General features: G+C 39.2%; 1 protein-coding gene across 1 annotated transcript; it reads right to left on the reverse strand.

Annotated features, from left to right (window-relative positions):
* FAM98A (family with sequence similarity 98 member A) lies at positions 1-15,321 on the reverse strand. The gene is made up of 8 exons (XM_054394959.1): positions 15,269-15,321; positions 12,277-12,425; positions 10,597-10,731; positions 7,727-7,911; positions 5,312-5,392; positions 3,885-4,001; positions 2,741-2,908; positions 1-1,848 (listed from the first exon to the last, which is right to left on the reverse strand). Exons 1-8 carry the CDS (start codon positions 15,319-15,321, stop codon positions 1,099-1,101), a joined length of 1,638 nt encoding a protein of 545 aa, XP_054250934.1. The 3' UTR covers positions 1-1,098.
* Positions 15,322-15,673: the final 352 nt, after the last annotated feature.

Below are 15,673 nucleotides of genomic sequence, written 5' to 3' on the forward strand. Positions count from 1 at the left end.
TTGCTCACCTTTTATACAACAGCACACCTTCAGCCATTTTCTTTCACAGCTTGACAAATGTTTATGTACACAACAAACCCAGCAAGAAGCATTATGTGGCTTTCAGTAAAGAAAACAAAACAAAACAAATGACATTAGAACATCAAACTCAGCCAGGCTTTGTTTTCTGCAGCAATAATAAAAGGGCTTCCTCCAGGCAGGAACTAATCTTCCCAGGCCGTAGTGCATTTCTTTAGAAAGACAACCCCCAAAACAAATTGCCCTAGATTTGCTGAGTCAGTGGTACTAACTTGCAAATGGAGAGATTTCAGTTTACCATTTCTTCTAGCTGACTTCAAGTAAAAATTAGGTTTGGAGAAGGAGCAATTTGTTTTGGATGGATGTAGGTCAGTTTCAATTGCTACACCTAACTACAGGCCTATCTGATACACACACTATCAGGTCACAAATTAGCTTAGTTTTAAATGACCTTTGCAGATTTTGGCGGCAGTCAGTCTCCACTGTTGAGCAGGTAGGAAAACTTCGTTTAGCAGGAGGTAAGGCTACTGAACATGGCATCCACAGTAGAACACACGTAATACACAAAAACCTGTTTGTCAGAGGAAGGTCACCGTGTGCGCGCACACGTGCCTGTAACGACTTTGTGACTGAAACAAGAGGTCAGCAAGCCAAAAAGCAATACTCAGAACTGGCTTTAGAACGTGTAATTGAACAATTCATCTGGGGGGAGGGGGAAATGCCAAGTTCTGTTGTGCATTGTATTAGAAAAATTTGGCCAGGTCTTATTACTTCTCTAAATCAAAGCAGAAGGTAGTTTCTGAACACAGAAGTGTTTTGTGGAAAGGGAACCAGTCCCAACATCTAAAAACCATGGCTGTTAGTTGATGTATAGGGTGCTGTGGGTAGTGATGATGCATTTATTTCAGACAGGCTGGGGGTGGGTGGAGAGTTGCCCTTTGCTCAATGCAAAGCATCCCAACCAAAGAGATTCTACTTGTCACATACAAACCTCTTCTGATTCAAGCAGCGAATAAACCAGGCCTCTGAAATTGGGTTTCTATTACGTGAGCTCTGCTGAAGCAAAAGTTTTGAGCAGCCTCAACTCGTGAAGTGTCTTCCTTGTCCAAAGCCAGATTGATTATACTGATAACCTCCGTGCTGGAAGTGCTGCTCAAACTGCCCACCTTGATTAAAGTTCTGTCCACCTCTGCCCCCCCAGCCTCCTCCTTGACCTCCACGGCCACCCCTTCCACCACGGCCACCCCTTCCTCCTCCACGCCCACCCCCTCGGTCACTGTGGGACCCACCATCTTGGTATCTGTTGTCTTGCTGGTAGCCACCGCCACCACCCCCTTGGTAGCCACTTCCTGAATATGAAGATGACTGGTAGCCACCATAGCCTCCTCCTTGGTAGCCACCACCACCACCATGGTAGCTACTTGTTTGAAAACCTGTATCTCTGTAGTTGTTCTCCCTGTAGCTGCCATCCTGGTAGCCACCACCACCATCTGTCCAACCTCCTTGAAGCTTGTTTCCTCTTCCACCTCCTCTGCCACCATATTCATAACCGCCACGTCCTCCTCGTCCCCCTCGATCATGGCCGCCTTGTTCATGACCTCCTCGCCCTCCATATGAAGAGTCATAGCCTCCTCTTCCTCCTCGGTCGTGACCCCCATGGTCATAACCTCCTCGTCCTCCGTAAGAGGATTCATAGCCACCTCTTCCTCCTCTGCCACCACCTTGTTGTGAACCAGCCTCTGGTCTTTTCTGCCACGGTGGCATCTCAGGAGGTGGTGGTTCAATTTCATTGGGCCTTCCTCCTCTGTCAGGCACCCTGCCCATGAGCACCTGCAAAGGGAAAAGGAGAACTGCCAAAGGAGATGTAATACTTCACAGAAGAGGCACATTTGCTGATACACACTGCAAACAGCAGCGACTCAAGGGTTCTTACAACTTTTGCCTGGTTGAATGCCACAGACCTTTGTCTCCAATGGACAGAAACTAGATGGGGCTTATCTAGTACTCCAGGTGCTGCTAGCAAGAGAAGTCAGGAGATCTGGGGTTTATGTTTGAACAGCAGGCTCACCAGTAGAGGCAGCATCAATAATCTTTCACTAAACTGTTTACTACTGCTCATTTCAAACAGGCTCAAGTATAGTGCAACACCATCTCCCTCCTAACTAGTACTCTGAATTACTGTAGAAGCCTTTGGCTTGATAAACAAAGTGACAAGATTTTTGTTCTTTAGCACATGCAAAAATTTGCAAACCAATAAACAGGTGTCAGACAGCACTGACCACAGCTGAGCAAGACTAGAGGCCTTTAGCTGTCTGTGAATGCTGTGACATTAAGAAGTTAATAAGACTTGAAATGGGACATTTGCCTTGCTTCAAATTTTAAAATGATGTAACAGAAAAACTTCAATGGAAGCAGGTCATTTTGTTACTTTGTGTTACTCTTCTGGTAAACATTCAATATTGATAAGGGAGGTACAGAACAGGGTGGTATTACATTCCTAGTAAAACATACATACAGTCTGACAATACAGTCATGCCTGCTCTTCCTGCTTAATTTCTTACATTCTACACTCCAACTACATTAAAAAGGTGCCAAGATTATTTGAGGTGGAGAGGGTGTGGTCAAATCAGCACACCACCATTCTGTCCAAAATTGGATTTATTACTACATTCAAAATACTTTAATATCCATAACAGAACAAGTCATTTGTCACCAAAGGTACCTTATTAATGGCACATGCAGTCTTCTCTCGGATGGATCCACTGCTTGTTCTCATAATCTTTGATAGATCCTGCCGAGCTGCCAAGAGATTTGCAATGGAAACAGTGCACTTAGTAGATAAGAGGGCACGTTTTGGCTGGTAGACTTTAGCCAGTTTTTCTGTTTGACTCTGTTGGAGAGAAGAAGAATAAAACCCAGTATGCTAAAGTAATAGGAAAGCAACAGGACACCTCACCAGAAGAGCCAAATCAACACTGATGAACAAGATACTACTGTAAGTAGAGCAAAAATTAATAAAAAACAAAACAAGCAGTGAGAATCACTTTATAAGTAAGAAAACACTACAGCGAAGCTAGCATTTACCAAATTAATTTCATACATAATACAGGAAACACTATTCTGACTGAACTGCCAAGACACTGATCTTCTGACAGTTTTAAGATTAACAAGATACAAACATGCAGACTGTATCACTTTTAGGCAAACACAGAATGGAAGTGTGTCATGCAGTTACATAAATTACTGCTAATGTTTAAAAGATACTGAAGGTGACACATCTGTATTCAGTCTCCAGACCTCCTCCACCTGCACCCTGACCCACACCCATTCCAAAAGAACCACACAGAATATTACCCTGTCTAGCATTAGTGCCTTAGCAGCTTTTCTCATGTGTATCTGTGAACTAGTGCTTACAGATACATTTTGAGTGAAGGAAATCTGATCACTGTAGACAGCAAAGTAAGTTAAGGGATGGTCAATAGAAAGATGCTTTTCTAGCAACCCAGACAAAGCACTTAAAGATTCACACTGTGGTACTCTGAACACAAATGGCTAGATCAGTAATCTCCTATTACTATTTTTCTCTAGTGGCCTACTTAACTGTATGTTTTGGCTGTAGTGTACATTTACACACAGTCTCTATCTTCACATTTTACATAGTTTTAAAATCCAACACATTGGTTTCAAGTAAAACTTTTTTTAGCCATCTTACAGGGTCACAAACTTCTCTAGAAACTCAAACGAGAATCAGACAGTTTCTGTGGTTATTTTGTATTCATGAAGAATGAAACAGTAAAGCAGTTTTCCAGAGATACTTCAAATTAAGCATTACCATCAACCAGAACATCACAGCAAGTTGTTTGTACCTTAGCTCTATCTGACCAGCCAAAGGACTGCACAGTAACATCCAAGCGTTTGACTAAGAGTTTTCTTCGGACTTCATATTCATTGACTATGGCTTGATTAATTGCTTCAATCTTTTCCTGAAAAAAAATATGCAAACATAGCCTATAGATTATAAATAAAACATTTCTATTTAAGATAATAAACTATGGGGGTGGAAGAGAGTAAGACACAGAGAGATATTAAACAGGGCCTAAGCCCACCATTATTGACCTTGCCAATTGGGGTCAAGCATGCTACACCTGCTGACACCATTTTCCTGAAGGCTCCAAAGCTGTCATCCTCACATTCAGCCTTTTACCATTTCCAACAGTCTTATTTCCAAAGGGACATAAAACCTGCCTGCACTGCTGAGTCACTTCTCAGCACCCACTAGGACAGAGAAGCAAAACAGAGAAAATTCTACATGCAACAAGCTGAAGGATATGCAAGGACATATATAAACCCTAGGGAGCAGGGTGTCCTTGTCATCCTTAAAAGTAGTAAGCTTAAGGATAAAGACAGTGCAAAGATAAAGGACTAGAAGAAAGTAAGGTACTGTTAAGAGGATCTTGATTAAAGCAAAATCTGCATAAAGACAACACAACAAAGTGCCCTACCAGAAAAAAAAATTCAGTAAAAACACATCTGGTAGCAGAAAGCAGCCTAGTCAGAGCTGTAGCTGAGATATGTACCATTATGGAAATTATGTATGTATTAATTGAAGTCTGGATGGAGGTAGCCAGTGGGGCCCTTTAAGCCTCAACAGTACAAGGGCTGAAGGAAGCACTGCTGGGAGTGGATGAGGTTGAACTTTTAAGCAAGGTTCACAAAGGAGAGTCATAGTCTTGGAGCAGTAGCCACAGTTTTGTGCTGGCGCAACACCAGTATCTAACCCAGGCATGATCCGTCTACAACAGCAGATGGCAAAAATACAGCTGGAAATGATTGTGACTCTGTTGCCTGGGTGTACAGCCTCTCCCACCTTCCACCTGTACACTGCTTGTTGGAGAACAGTCTGTAACAGAAGCAGACTATTCCAACAGGCTGGAAAGAGAGGAGGAAATGATGGGAAGACCCCACAGATGAGCTGGAAAGATGCGACACAGAGCTGGCAAGGGAGAGGAAGGATGATGCTACTGCACACAGGTCAGCACTACTGCTGTACATCTCCTTCAGTTTGGAAAACTTCTGCCAGCATCTGGACATACAAATTCACAATCCTAAGATATCATCAGTTGCTGAACTTTTGTTGTACCAACACATTTGTAAAATACTGAAAAAAATGCCTTTTTTTTTTTTTTTAGAAAAAGATGAGAAAAATTATTTGGCAGCATTATACATAGAATCAAGATCATACTTTACATGCCTGAAAATGGGAAACAGGCTCTAATACCTAATAACTACTTACCCAGTGAGCTGGACCCAGTTGTTTCTTCAATAAAGGTTTTCCAACATGATTAGGTGGAACCTTTGCTAGAGTTTCCTTCAGCTGTTAGGAGACATATAAAACTGTAAGGATCAGCAAAAAAAAAAAAAAAAGCTTGTAAAGATTTAAAGTACAGGAGAAGACTCCTGGACAGTCATAGGCATGACAGAAAAAGCTCCAAGAGCAAGTTGTTTTCTCAGGGACAGAGAACCAAGCACATTTGAAAAATTACTAAAAATATAAAAATCAATTGTCTCTGCTATATTTAAAAGTTAAAAAAGGAACTATAAGGTAAATCTACAGCTAAAATATAAAAATTCCATGAATTTCATCTCCCTCTGAAAACCAAAAGATTATTCTACACATCACCTCTTCAATTCAGGAAAACCCCCACACTTCTATCAAACAGGTAGTATTTAGCACTGTGTGAAATATAACAGGATGTAAAGAAGAACCCCTATTTGGAATCAAAAGGAGAGAATCTTCAATTAAAATTTAACTTGCATTTCAGAAGTCTGGGCACAACTTAGGTTATCTTTCTCATCCCAAAATTTCTGAGGGGGAAGAAATGGAGTAGCAGTGACAAGAACTTGGATCAAAGCAAGACAGAGTTATGAAACTTCACTTTTCCACTGCTGTGAACCGCATTATTCAGCTTTCTTGGCTGTTGATTCCAGCAGTTGATTTAATGCACTTAAGCGACCTGGTTTTCCAAAGGTGCTGAGCCAATTTTGTTTAAATTGAAGATTTTAAAACCAAGTGGTTTCAGAAAAGCAGAGGCAGCATTTCATTCAAGCATCATCAGTTTCTTTTTTTCAGTGTGGTAGACCATTAACAAAGAGTTGATTACACAAAAATTCTACTCCAAGCTGTACAATGTATATGCAAAGTAAAAGGTGTTTGACTTCACATGCTACCTACTGCCATTCTAAGCCTCCCTTTTTAAAAACAAGAAAATTTTAGAGTAATCACTTGTTATAACTATAATCTTACAGAGTGAGATTTTTACTCCTGACTACGTTTTCACATTTTGCTCAACTTTGTGATAAATTTTTATTTGCAAAGTGAGTAAGTTTTTCAGTTATTAGGCAGCACTACTTTCTCAGATTTTACCAACAATGGAAGTGTTTGGACTACAAGCACCACAGCTATGTATAATTGCAAAAAATATCTTTAGGTTAAAAAATTCCTGATGGATTTTATTAAGCTGTAAGGACTGTTCAGTTTTTTGTTTTGGTTTTTTTTTTTAAGTATAGCCACCTATGATTATAAATAATTAAGATAACATTCATTTAATCTTGCAAGACATTGTAAAAGAAAAGTCAATTAGTAAAACATAATTTCCAGATTTTGATCTACTTCTGCATTTTTATAGAGTCTCTTTCACCAGCAAAGCCTGCTAGGACTGTTCATTATTATAGTTTCTACCTTTACAGAGTATGGAAGCACAGATTTCTTACATATCCAACTACTTAACACCCATGACAACCCTAAAATTGGAAAACAAAACGTTTCCATTCTACTTCTTGGACTTCTGATGGAAAACCATCCTCCTCCTCTTACATCAGTCCAAACTGATTTCTTGCAAAAAACCGAAGCACTATTTTCAATTTTTTGGAGTTGTTCAAGTACAATGTAACTAAAAGGTTAGTCCACAAACTTCTAGGAAAGCATTATGAGGAGCTTTGTATTTCTCTCTCTTCTCTAAAATTCACAAAGGTTCTCTTCTGCTCTTCCCATCCTGCAAGTTAAGTTACTCAACACAATTTAAAAGCTTTCTGTCCCCCCACCTTTGGTCTGGTGCACTGGACAGTCCATGCCACTTCATTTCTCTGTTTTATAAATATTGCTGTGAAGTAATTTTTTTTTTTTAAAAAACCCAAACACAATAATCTGGAGAACACATACATCTAAAGAACAAAAATAAATGGAACCACAAGAACTGAAGAAAATGTGTAAACCTGACTTTATCTACAAGATCTCCTTTTAACTTAAAATATTTTAAAAACAGTAGGTTTCTGTAAAAAAAAAAAAATAATCTTTAGGTGTATTTCTTGGAATACATTTCTCCTTAATGTTCTTCCTGAGGCCTAAGCTCAGCATTTCCCATGTCTTCTGCAACAGGTGATGACATTAAAATCCAGAGTAGAGTAAGAAATAACCCACCCAGGAAGGCAATGATAGCAGTAGTCCTTGACCTCATGCCCTGGTGTGGAAAAAGCCTTTGATTTTCAAAATGCTGACTCTCGGCACACTCAGCAAACCATGCTAACTCTCCTTCACAATTCAAACACTGGAGTTTCACAAGAGGTAAATATCTTCATGGCAGTAGAATTTTTTTTTAAAATCAAAACAGCAACATCATAAATAGTCTAGGTTTTTTCCTATGGATCTTACTTTTTTTTCAATTCCACTGAAGAACTGGAACATCGTTATGTTGGCTGGAGGCTTGGACATGCCTAAAGCAATACATATGCCTTTTAGCTCCTGAAAGACTTCACTGCCACCTCCTTCCTGTGCTTTTTTAGGAGGGGTGTTCACACACAGCATTCTGGCAGCTTCCAGTTCTGAGATGAGGTATGCTAGGGTAAGAAAAATTAGATTTCAGCATCAAATATAGCCAAGTTAAATTATTTTAGAACCAACAAATGTGGTTACAGCCAACAAATGTGCAAATGAACTGCTTCAGAAAGAGTGAGGGCTGTAATTTTGGTATTCACAGAACACTCATATTTCTAATAATCACTGAGCCCACTGATAGAAAGGTTTAATGCAACCACTTAAAACCTGGAAAAAATCCCCAATTCCAACAAGTAGTAATCAGAGTTCAACAAAGCACAGCTCTGTTCCTTCAGGCTTTGCCAAGCAAAGACAGGAGACTAGGAACATGGAAATAAGCAGGATGAAGGACTGGAACACACTTAAAGCTAGACAAGCAAGCATCCTTGAAGATGTAGGAAACAAAGCAAGGAAATGAGTAGACACAAATGAAATGTTAGATGAACATCCTCTACTTCCCCAAGCAAGATGCAGAGTGGAAAAATAACCCCACTTTAAAAAGTACTACTGAGAACTCAAGTTTATAATGACTACAGAAAGGAAAGCAGTAACTGATAGAAGCCAGGATGCCTGCAATGCTTTTCAGTATCAGAACTGCATGTCTACCATCACATTATAACTCCTTTATCAAACAAACAAAATACATTAAAATCACAATTTCTGAACATGTTATATACCCAAAATTTCAGCATTAGGTGCCAGCTACGATGATATAGATTTAGCACATGGCCTTTGCTTGCAATTGTCACAACTTTAAAATTTGAACTGAAAAAAAAATGCACAAGTTCAGTGATACTTTTATCATAAATCATACTGAGTTACCATAAAACTAATGAAAATAAGAATTGAAAAAACAGATACAGCACTGATAAAGACACTTGTGAGCAGGGATGCAAACCCATGGCTATACAAATGCAGCTTACTACCTATAAAATTGAGACAGGTCAAAAGACATAAAAATCATAGCATTTGAATAACCTCTAGAATTTTTTCTAGCTCTCTAAAATGTTGTCCGCTGAAGACACACAACATATTATAAAACTCTTAAAATTTGTAAAGCAGTGAAGAATTTTTTGTAAGTTCTTTCAATGGTAATTTATACAAATTTTTTCTTACATTCAATTTTTAATTATTTACACCCTGTTAGGACCTCATGAAAGAGAAACCAGCAGCAGAAATTTGTTTCAAGAATTCAGAGATCCCATTCAAGCTAACTTCAACCTCCTCTAACAAAAACTGAAATTGAGTCCGTAAGTGCTCTCCAGATTGTGATTCTTTTTTGCAGAGGTTTCCAAAACAACAAGAAGCTCCCTTATTTCAGTTTTGCAGATGCCAGTACTTAATATTGTACTCTAGTGATGGTGCACACTAGAACAATTCTAACTACTCATGTTTATTCGTTGATTTCCTCTCCAAGCAATACTGCTACATCTTCCAACTGACATAAACTCTGTTGCATTTTGTTAAAATGCAAAATAACCTAGCATTCCATTAAAGAGGGTTATTCTGCTTGTTCTGATAGATATGATTTTATGGTTCATATAACACAGGACACCTAATAAATTATCTTAATGTAGGTAAAGAAAGCTATGCAATTATCTTGGTACACAAAAAAAAAGTTTGCTGTCTATTTCAATTTCCTATTTGACAGCAAATATAATATTCCTGACAGACGGGATACCAGAGTTCAGCTTCTGAGCATGTCCTCGTGTTACCAAAGAATGCATCAGAGAGGACCTCTGGGATAAACTGTCTGTCACAGACAAGCCAAATTTATGGAATGGCTTGGCTTATAGAGAATAAGCTGAACAGCAGATTGTTAGAGCCACGAAATATTTTAAATGCAACAATTACCTCACTTTATCTGACGTTTCTGAACATACTATCAAAAGAAAATCAGATTAAGTCTTATTATTCATCTTTCTCCTACTGCTGAAGTACAGGAAACCTTGTATTAAACTCTTACATCTCAGCTGAAGGCAAACTAAATTTGTTTTGAAAAGCTAAAGAACCAGCAACGATTGAGGAAGCAAACAGAACATACATCTATTTTGGATTTAAGATCATATTAAAATTAGTATTACAATTTCTAACTCAGACACTTGCAAAGATTTTTTATTTTTAAAATGTGAATTAACATCACATACTTTTGCCAAACTGAAATAATGTATCTTCTCCTTTAGTATTTCCTAAGTAGGAATTTAGATACTGAGATCTGCTGGGTGGAAAACCGAAGGGAGGACATCACCATTGCTATTGCTAATTTCAACCAGCAGAAAACAACGTTGAAGCTATTTAATAAGAGAGAACATCAAAAGTACTGTGAGTTCTTTTGGGCTGAAAATGAAAATGCATTTGGTGTTTTGGGTCATTTTTACAACCTTTCTAAACAAAACTCAGTGGCTAAGTCCTGGCAGATATCTTCACATTATTTCCTCTTCAGAGTACGTTTGAAAATTAACAGGATGGGCTTTTTGCTAGTGATTGTGAAAAAGGTTAATACTCAGAATACATTCTGTTATACATTGGCTACAGAAAGATTAAGTTTATGAGACCCAAACTGATAATACACTTGACACTGTAAATTACAGGGAAAAAATTCCTGATTTTAGGTAATTATTTTATACATTGTGGTAAACAAAACTCATCGAGTGTAAGAAAAAAATACCATGATGCCTGATTTGCTTGCAAGCACCATTTTAACTTACTAAGCAGCAAGAGACAGTTCTTTTGATTATGAAGGCGTTTTGTTACATCTCCTGATGTTAATGATGCATATGGACAGTTCATTTCAGCCAGCAATCCACTCATTTCAAGTTGAAATTCTTCTGCTTCACTTGGACCTTAGAAGAGAAAAGAAAAAAAAGCAACTTGTTCATAGCCAATATATGTATCTCTGGCTGTAATTAGAATTAATTAGCCACTTTAAAGAAGAAAGTAAATGATGTTTTGCTTCAGTTGCTATTTAACATTAAAACCGTGGTTTTAATGCAGGCCAAATGCCTTCTTTGGATTTCCTAAATCACAGCACAACCTGTTCGGAGCCATGATGTCCCTCATTATTGTAAAATTACATTTCACTGGAAGCTTTACCCAGCTACAACAGACAGCCACTGGCAACATCTACAATGAAAAGTGACATTAAAACCCACCAATTTTACAGGATTTTGAGTATCAACTAACTCTTTCCACTACAAATGTACTCGATAGTTCTATTAACATCATGAATAACACTGTTAATAAGCTCTCACATTTTTCCTCCTTCTCCCTGTAAACTCACATTTGCCAATTGATCTTATTTCCTAACAACATCCTTAATAATTAAGTCATGTAAACCAAAGCTTAGACTGGTATTTGTGTCAGAACTTATTAAAACTAATTTGAATAGTGATTAATGAGAGGTAACAGTTTTTCTTCTTTTGAGAAGTGACTTCAACACAAAATGATTGTCAGACTTGATACAGATAAAATGTTTTTAACACTGTGTTTAAAGAATTTGAAACAGGTGTTAGAATGCTTCTGGATTGTATTTTTATACAAAACATAGTAGGAACCTTGTACTTCTAGAATAAGCAAGATGCTTTATTGTTAACAAAGAAAGCAAGACACATACACTCAAAGAAGAAGGATGGACAAGTCAAAAATAGAATAAGAGGAAAAGAACAGATGTTGAGGTTAAAGGCAGTAATCTTTGGCTACTGAGTTTATTGAAAAATAAGTTCACAAAGGCATTAGGAGTTAATACACATTAGATATTCAGAAGTACAGGTTACCATACTGAATTAACAATTTAATCTCTAGAATTGACCTAAAAGTATTTTTTTTAAAAAAAACTAAGGTGTGCTTGCTCCACCAAAACAATAAACAAGTATTTTAAGGCTCCTTCTCACAGTGTTTCATAAAGAGGGAAAAAGAGACAGTAAAGCATGGAGTTAAAGCAATGAACAATAAAATGACAATATGGTTACTGTAGTCATGAGAATGCTTCCTGGGACAGTAAGTATTTCTTAAATCAAAATTACAAACAGAAGTGTTGAAATAGAAGTAATCTCATGGTCTAATTTAAAAAAAAAATCCCCACTAATGTTTCCTTAAATCCATGCAAGAACTTTAAAAAAAAAAAAAAAAACAACCAACCAAAAACACTCCACAGTTGAACAATTAAAAGAAAAAGCTGATTTCAGAAGGAGGACTGTTTGATCCTCACTATTATTTCAACCTCTACTAGCCATTCATTAGGCAAGCTTGAGGTGGAAAATATCCAAAAACTGTCAGCATGCAGTCAATCCTCCCTTATACAACAGATTCAGCAACTGTCAGTCCAAATATTTTTGGCCGGCATGAATACACATTAAGGGCACATTTGTGCTAGAGTTATGGCTACTTACTGTTAGTTGCCTGTACGTTTTCCTCAAGTTTACAAAACAGCCGTAACTCAGATACCAACCAAGCACAAAGTTTGGTGAATTCAGGGGAACTGGCTCCACCGGAGACTGCCTGAGTCAGCGCTTTGTCATCTAACAATGGACCTTTGTAACTGACAAGTAAAACAAAACCACAGTTTATTAACACTTGGTATGGTGACGTTCTGTGATAGATATATTGAAAGCTACACTCTCATCACATCTGCAATACTGAACATCTAAACTGGTAGTATTCCTGCATTGAATTGTAAGAAAAAGTACACTAAAAACATAAGTAAACCTCAGCATTTCCATGCACATTATCTTACTGCCAAAGAGACCACGTTACAAAATATTATCATTAAAGTTTTCATCCTGGAAAATGTTCCCGTGTAAAGCAGCAACTTCTCTGCCACTGTCTCTTGAAGATGTTTCTTACCATAGACCTATCTAGGGCAACTGCAGTTTCGAAGTTTCATTCTTGAGCACTGTTTTGCACCAAGTGGAGTAAATACTGCTTAACTAGTGCATCTTTTCTGCAAAACAATATCCTCTTCTGCAAAATAACCTTCTCAAAGAGGTACAAAAAATACAATTCATTCTTTGCATGAAGAAACTAAGCTAAAATCAAGCCTAGTCCAAGAAAGCGTAAGTCCATAGATCAGGTCCTAGAAGATAGTTTTCATAACATTTGTGTACTGAGAGAAGACATCTGTGTACAGGGAGAAGACTGCCTTATTAATCAGGGAGAAGCACAAAGTCAGAATGTACTGAAGTATTTTAAGAAAAAAAATGCACCACGTTATTTTGATATACCGCACCCAAAAGTACTTTGATATACTGCATTGACTCCAGTCAGCTCTTGGTAAACCTCAGAAGGGAAAAACAAACAAACAAAAAAAAAAAAAAAAAAAATCAAGAAAAACCCCCAATCATCTCTTAAAAAGCAAATTAAACTGATCTTCTCCACATTTTGTTGTTCTGCTTAACATCACTTACAAAGGATTTCGTCTCCACTGTAACAGCTTGCTACTTTATTCAACCACAAAGAAAAAGCCACACTCAAAAAGAACTTTTACCTCACAGAGCAGCTCGATTAGTGACACAGAGTTAGTGTACAGCCAGTGGGAAGCTGTAATCTGATGTACTACAAACCTACGACATTACTACAGTAGGCTAAACAATTCCAACAGGCTAATTAGAGCAATTTTAAGCCCGCTCCACAGATGTTTCAGATCTACATGTGTATAGGAACATCTGGGACTTTGAATAGAAACACCCAGTTACAGATCAAAGTAGAAGTGAAGTGATGACAAGCTTTTGTCTTGGCAGGATCCGGATTTAAGTCACTGGTCTGGTCTGAGGCCTCTTTTCTAGAATTTTTCTCTGAGGGATATGACATCTTGACTGTGCTATCTCTGATAACTACAACTTCAGCTGCACGTCTATTGGGCCATTAAAACTCAGGCATTCCTGATTGGGAGCGGCTTTTCACTCCCAATTCCTGCCAATAGCATGTGTTCTAGTGTTTCACTCCTCTTTTGGTAACGTTATGCTGTCCAAGTTGTTTGCAGCTTCAGTAGTTCAAGAAACTGACTTACAAGACAAGAGGCCACTGCTTGAGTGCAAAACCAAAAAGAAACAAGTCTTTGACATGCTATGCTCTTGGCAGAGGAGGAAGGATGGGGAAAGCATAATATATTAGAAACATCAGCAGTATTTGGGTATCTGGTTAGATCCTGAAAAAAATAAGATGAACTGTAAAGGACCACAGAGCTACTGCCAAAGCTTAAACCCCAACTAAAACATCCCAGTCTTCCCAGACAAGGAAACATAAGTCATTTAGTCACATGCAGCAGCTTTCCCAGTTGTTGAGAATACTGTTGAAGCACCATGTCTTTTTCCTCCAATGCTGCCAATCTTGGTTGATATGACTTCTTTTTTAATGTGCTTTCATTGTTTGCTTATGTCAAAAAAGAATAACAATACTTTGTCTATAATTACACTGGTAAGGAGCAAAAACCGTAACTCCTTCAAGCCACTAATTTACTGCCACGCAGCAAAAAGAAGAATTGATCATAGTATGTATGTCATAGCAGAGACCTTTTCACGTTTCAGTCATTGCCAAAACAAAAACCTATCTGTCAAGCTTTGGAACTATCATCACCAACTTACCCAGGAAATATAATCTTTGTTGGAGCATAATGACTCTACCCACAAAGTGGTTTATGGGAATGCGGCCACTGTGTGTAAATACAGATGTCTGCATAGAACCAGCAGCAGCAAAAGTGTGAGGGCCTCTTGTCTGAACTTTCAACAGTTTATAAACGTGCAAGCTTACTATAAAGCACGTTCTCCTTGCTCTCCCTTTCGTATTTATATAACCTTTAAAGACCCTGTCAGAGAAACAGATTTAAACAACAAAAGTTTTCTATGTTCTATTATGTTGTTTAAGAAGTGAAGTGGGAAAAAATACTGTCATTTACAATTTTTTTGCGGTCCATAATTTTTGACTGAGTACAAAACCTTAAAGTTGCTTTTCTCTTCGGGCCTCTTTAAAAACTTTTCTTTCTCCCTTCCTCACCCTCCACTAGGGCTGCTCTATTGAACAAAGGCCTTACCAATACGACGGCATCACAAGAATCAAGGTGATCCGCACGCAGTAAGAGGTAAAACGTTTGCAAAGGCCGAACAGCTAAAAACCTGCATGTTTGTCTTAGCGCTTTTCTCAAGTCCACTCGGTACTATCCTTAGCCTCGCTATAGGAGCGGCAGCGCAGCTGATGAGAAGGAACCACTCTAATTGTTGACCCTGGCGCAGCTTTGCCCTGTGTCGCGACTCATTGCGGGGGACAACGGCGCCGCTCTCCTGCTCCCGGCCCACACTGGCCCTCCGGGGACGCCACGGCCCCATCACCGGCCTCCCAAGTTGCCCCTTCGACCCCGGAACAGGGCGTCGCTCGGCCCCGGGCACCTACCCCAGGTCTTCCAGCGACTCCAGCACGTCGTTTTCTAGAAGCTCAAACTCCATCCTGCGGAGGGGCACGGGGGACGAACCTGCGAGACAACGGGACTCAGTGCCCCCGATACCAGCAGCCCACCACCCGTCGTCCGCTCCCGCGCCAGCCCGGCCCTACGGCGGCCTCAACGATCACACTCTGCCCCTGCCTTGGCGTGAAGGGAGAGTGCGGAGCTCCCAGTGAACGCGCGGCCCAGCACAGCCCGTCCCCACCCCGGCGGCCCCACGTATACTGCTCACACACTGCTGCACCGCCGACTGCCGGGTTGGCATGTCAGGGTGGGGAGGGAAAGAGGAACAGGTCCCCAGCCTGACCCCTCACCCGGCTTCTCTCGGGCTGCCCACGTACTACGCCTTATCGGTG

The sequence above is a fragment of the Indicator indicator genome, chromosome 2 (genome assembly GCF_027791375.1).
Source record: "Indicator indicator isolate 239-I01 chromosome 2, UM_Iind_1.1, whole genome shotgun sequence".
Taxonomy (NCBI): Eukaryota; Metazoa; Chordata; class Aves; order Piciformes; family Indicatoridae; genus Indicator; species Indicator indicator.

Coding starts and splice junctions, on each gene's coding strand:
- FAM98A (XM_054394959.1), bottom strand. CDS start 15,321: ATGGAGTTTGAGCTTCTAGAAAACGACGTGCTGGAGTCGCTGGAAGAC. Junction 10,732..12,276: donor AAACGTACAGGCAACTAACA/GTAAGTAGCCAT, acceptor TTCTCTTCTAAG/GTCCAAGTGAAGCAGAAGAA. Junction 1,849..2,740: donor CTGCATGTGCCATTAATAAG/GTACCTTTGGTG, acceptor TTCCCTTTGCAG/GTGCTCATGGGCAGGGTGCC.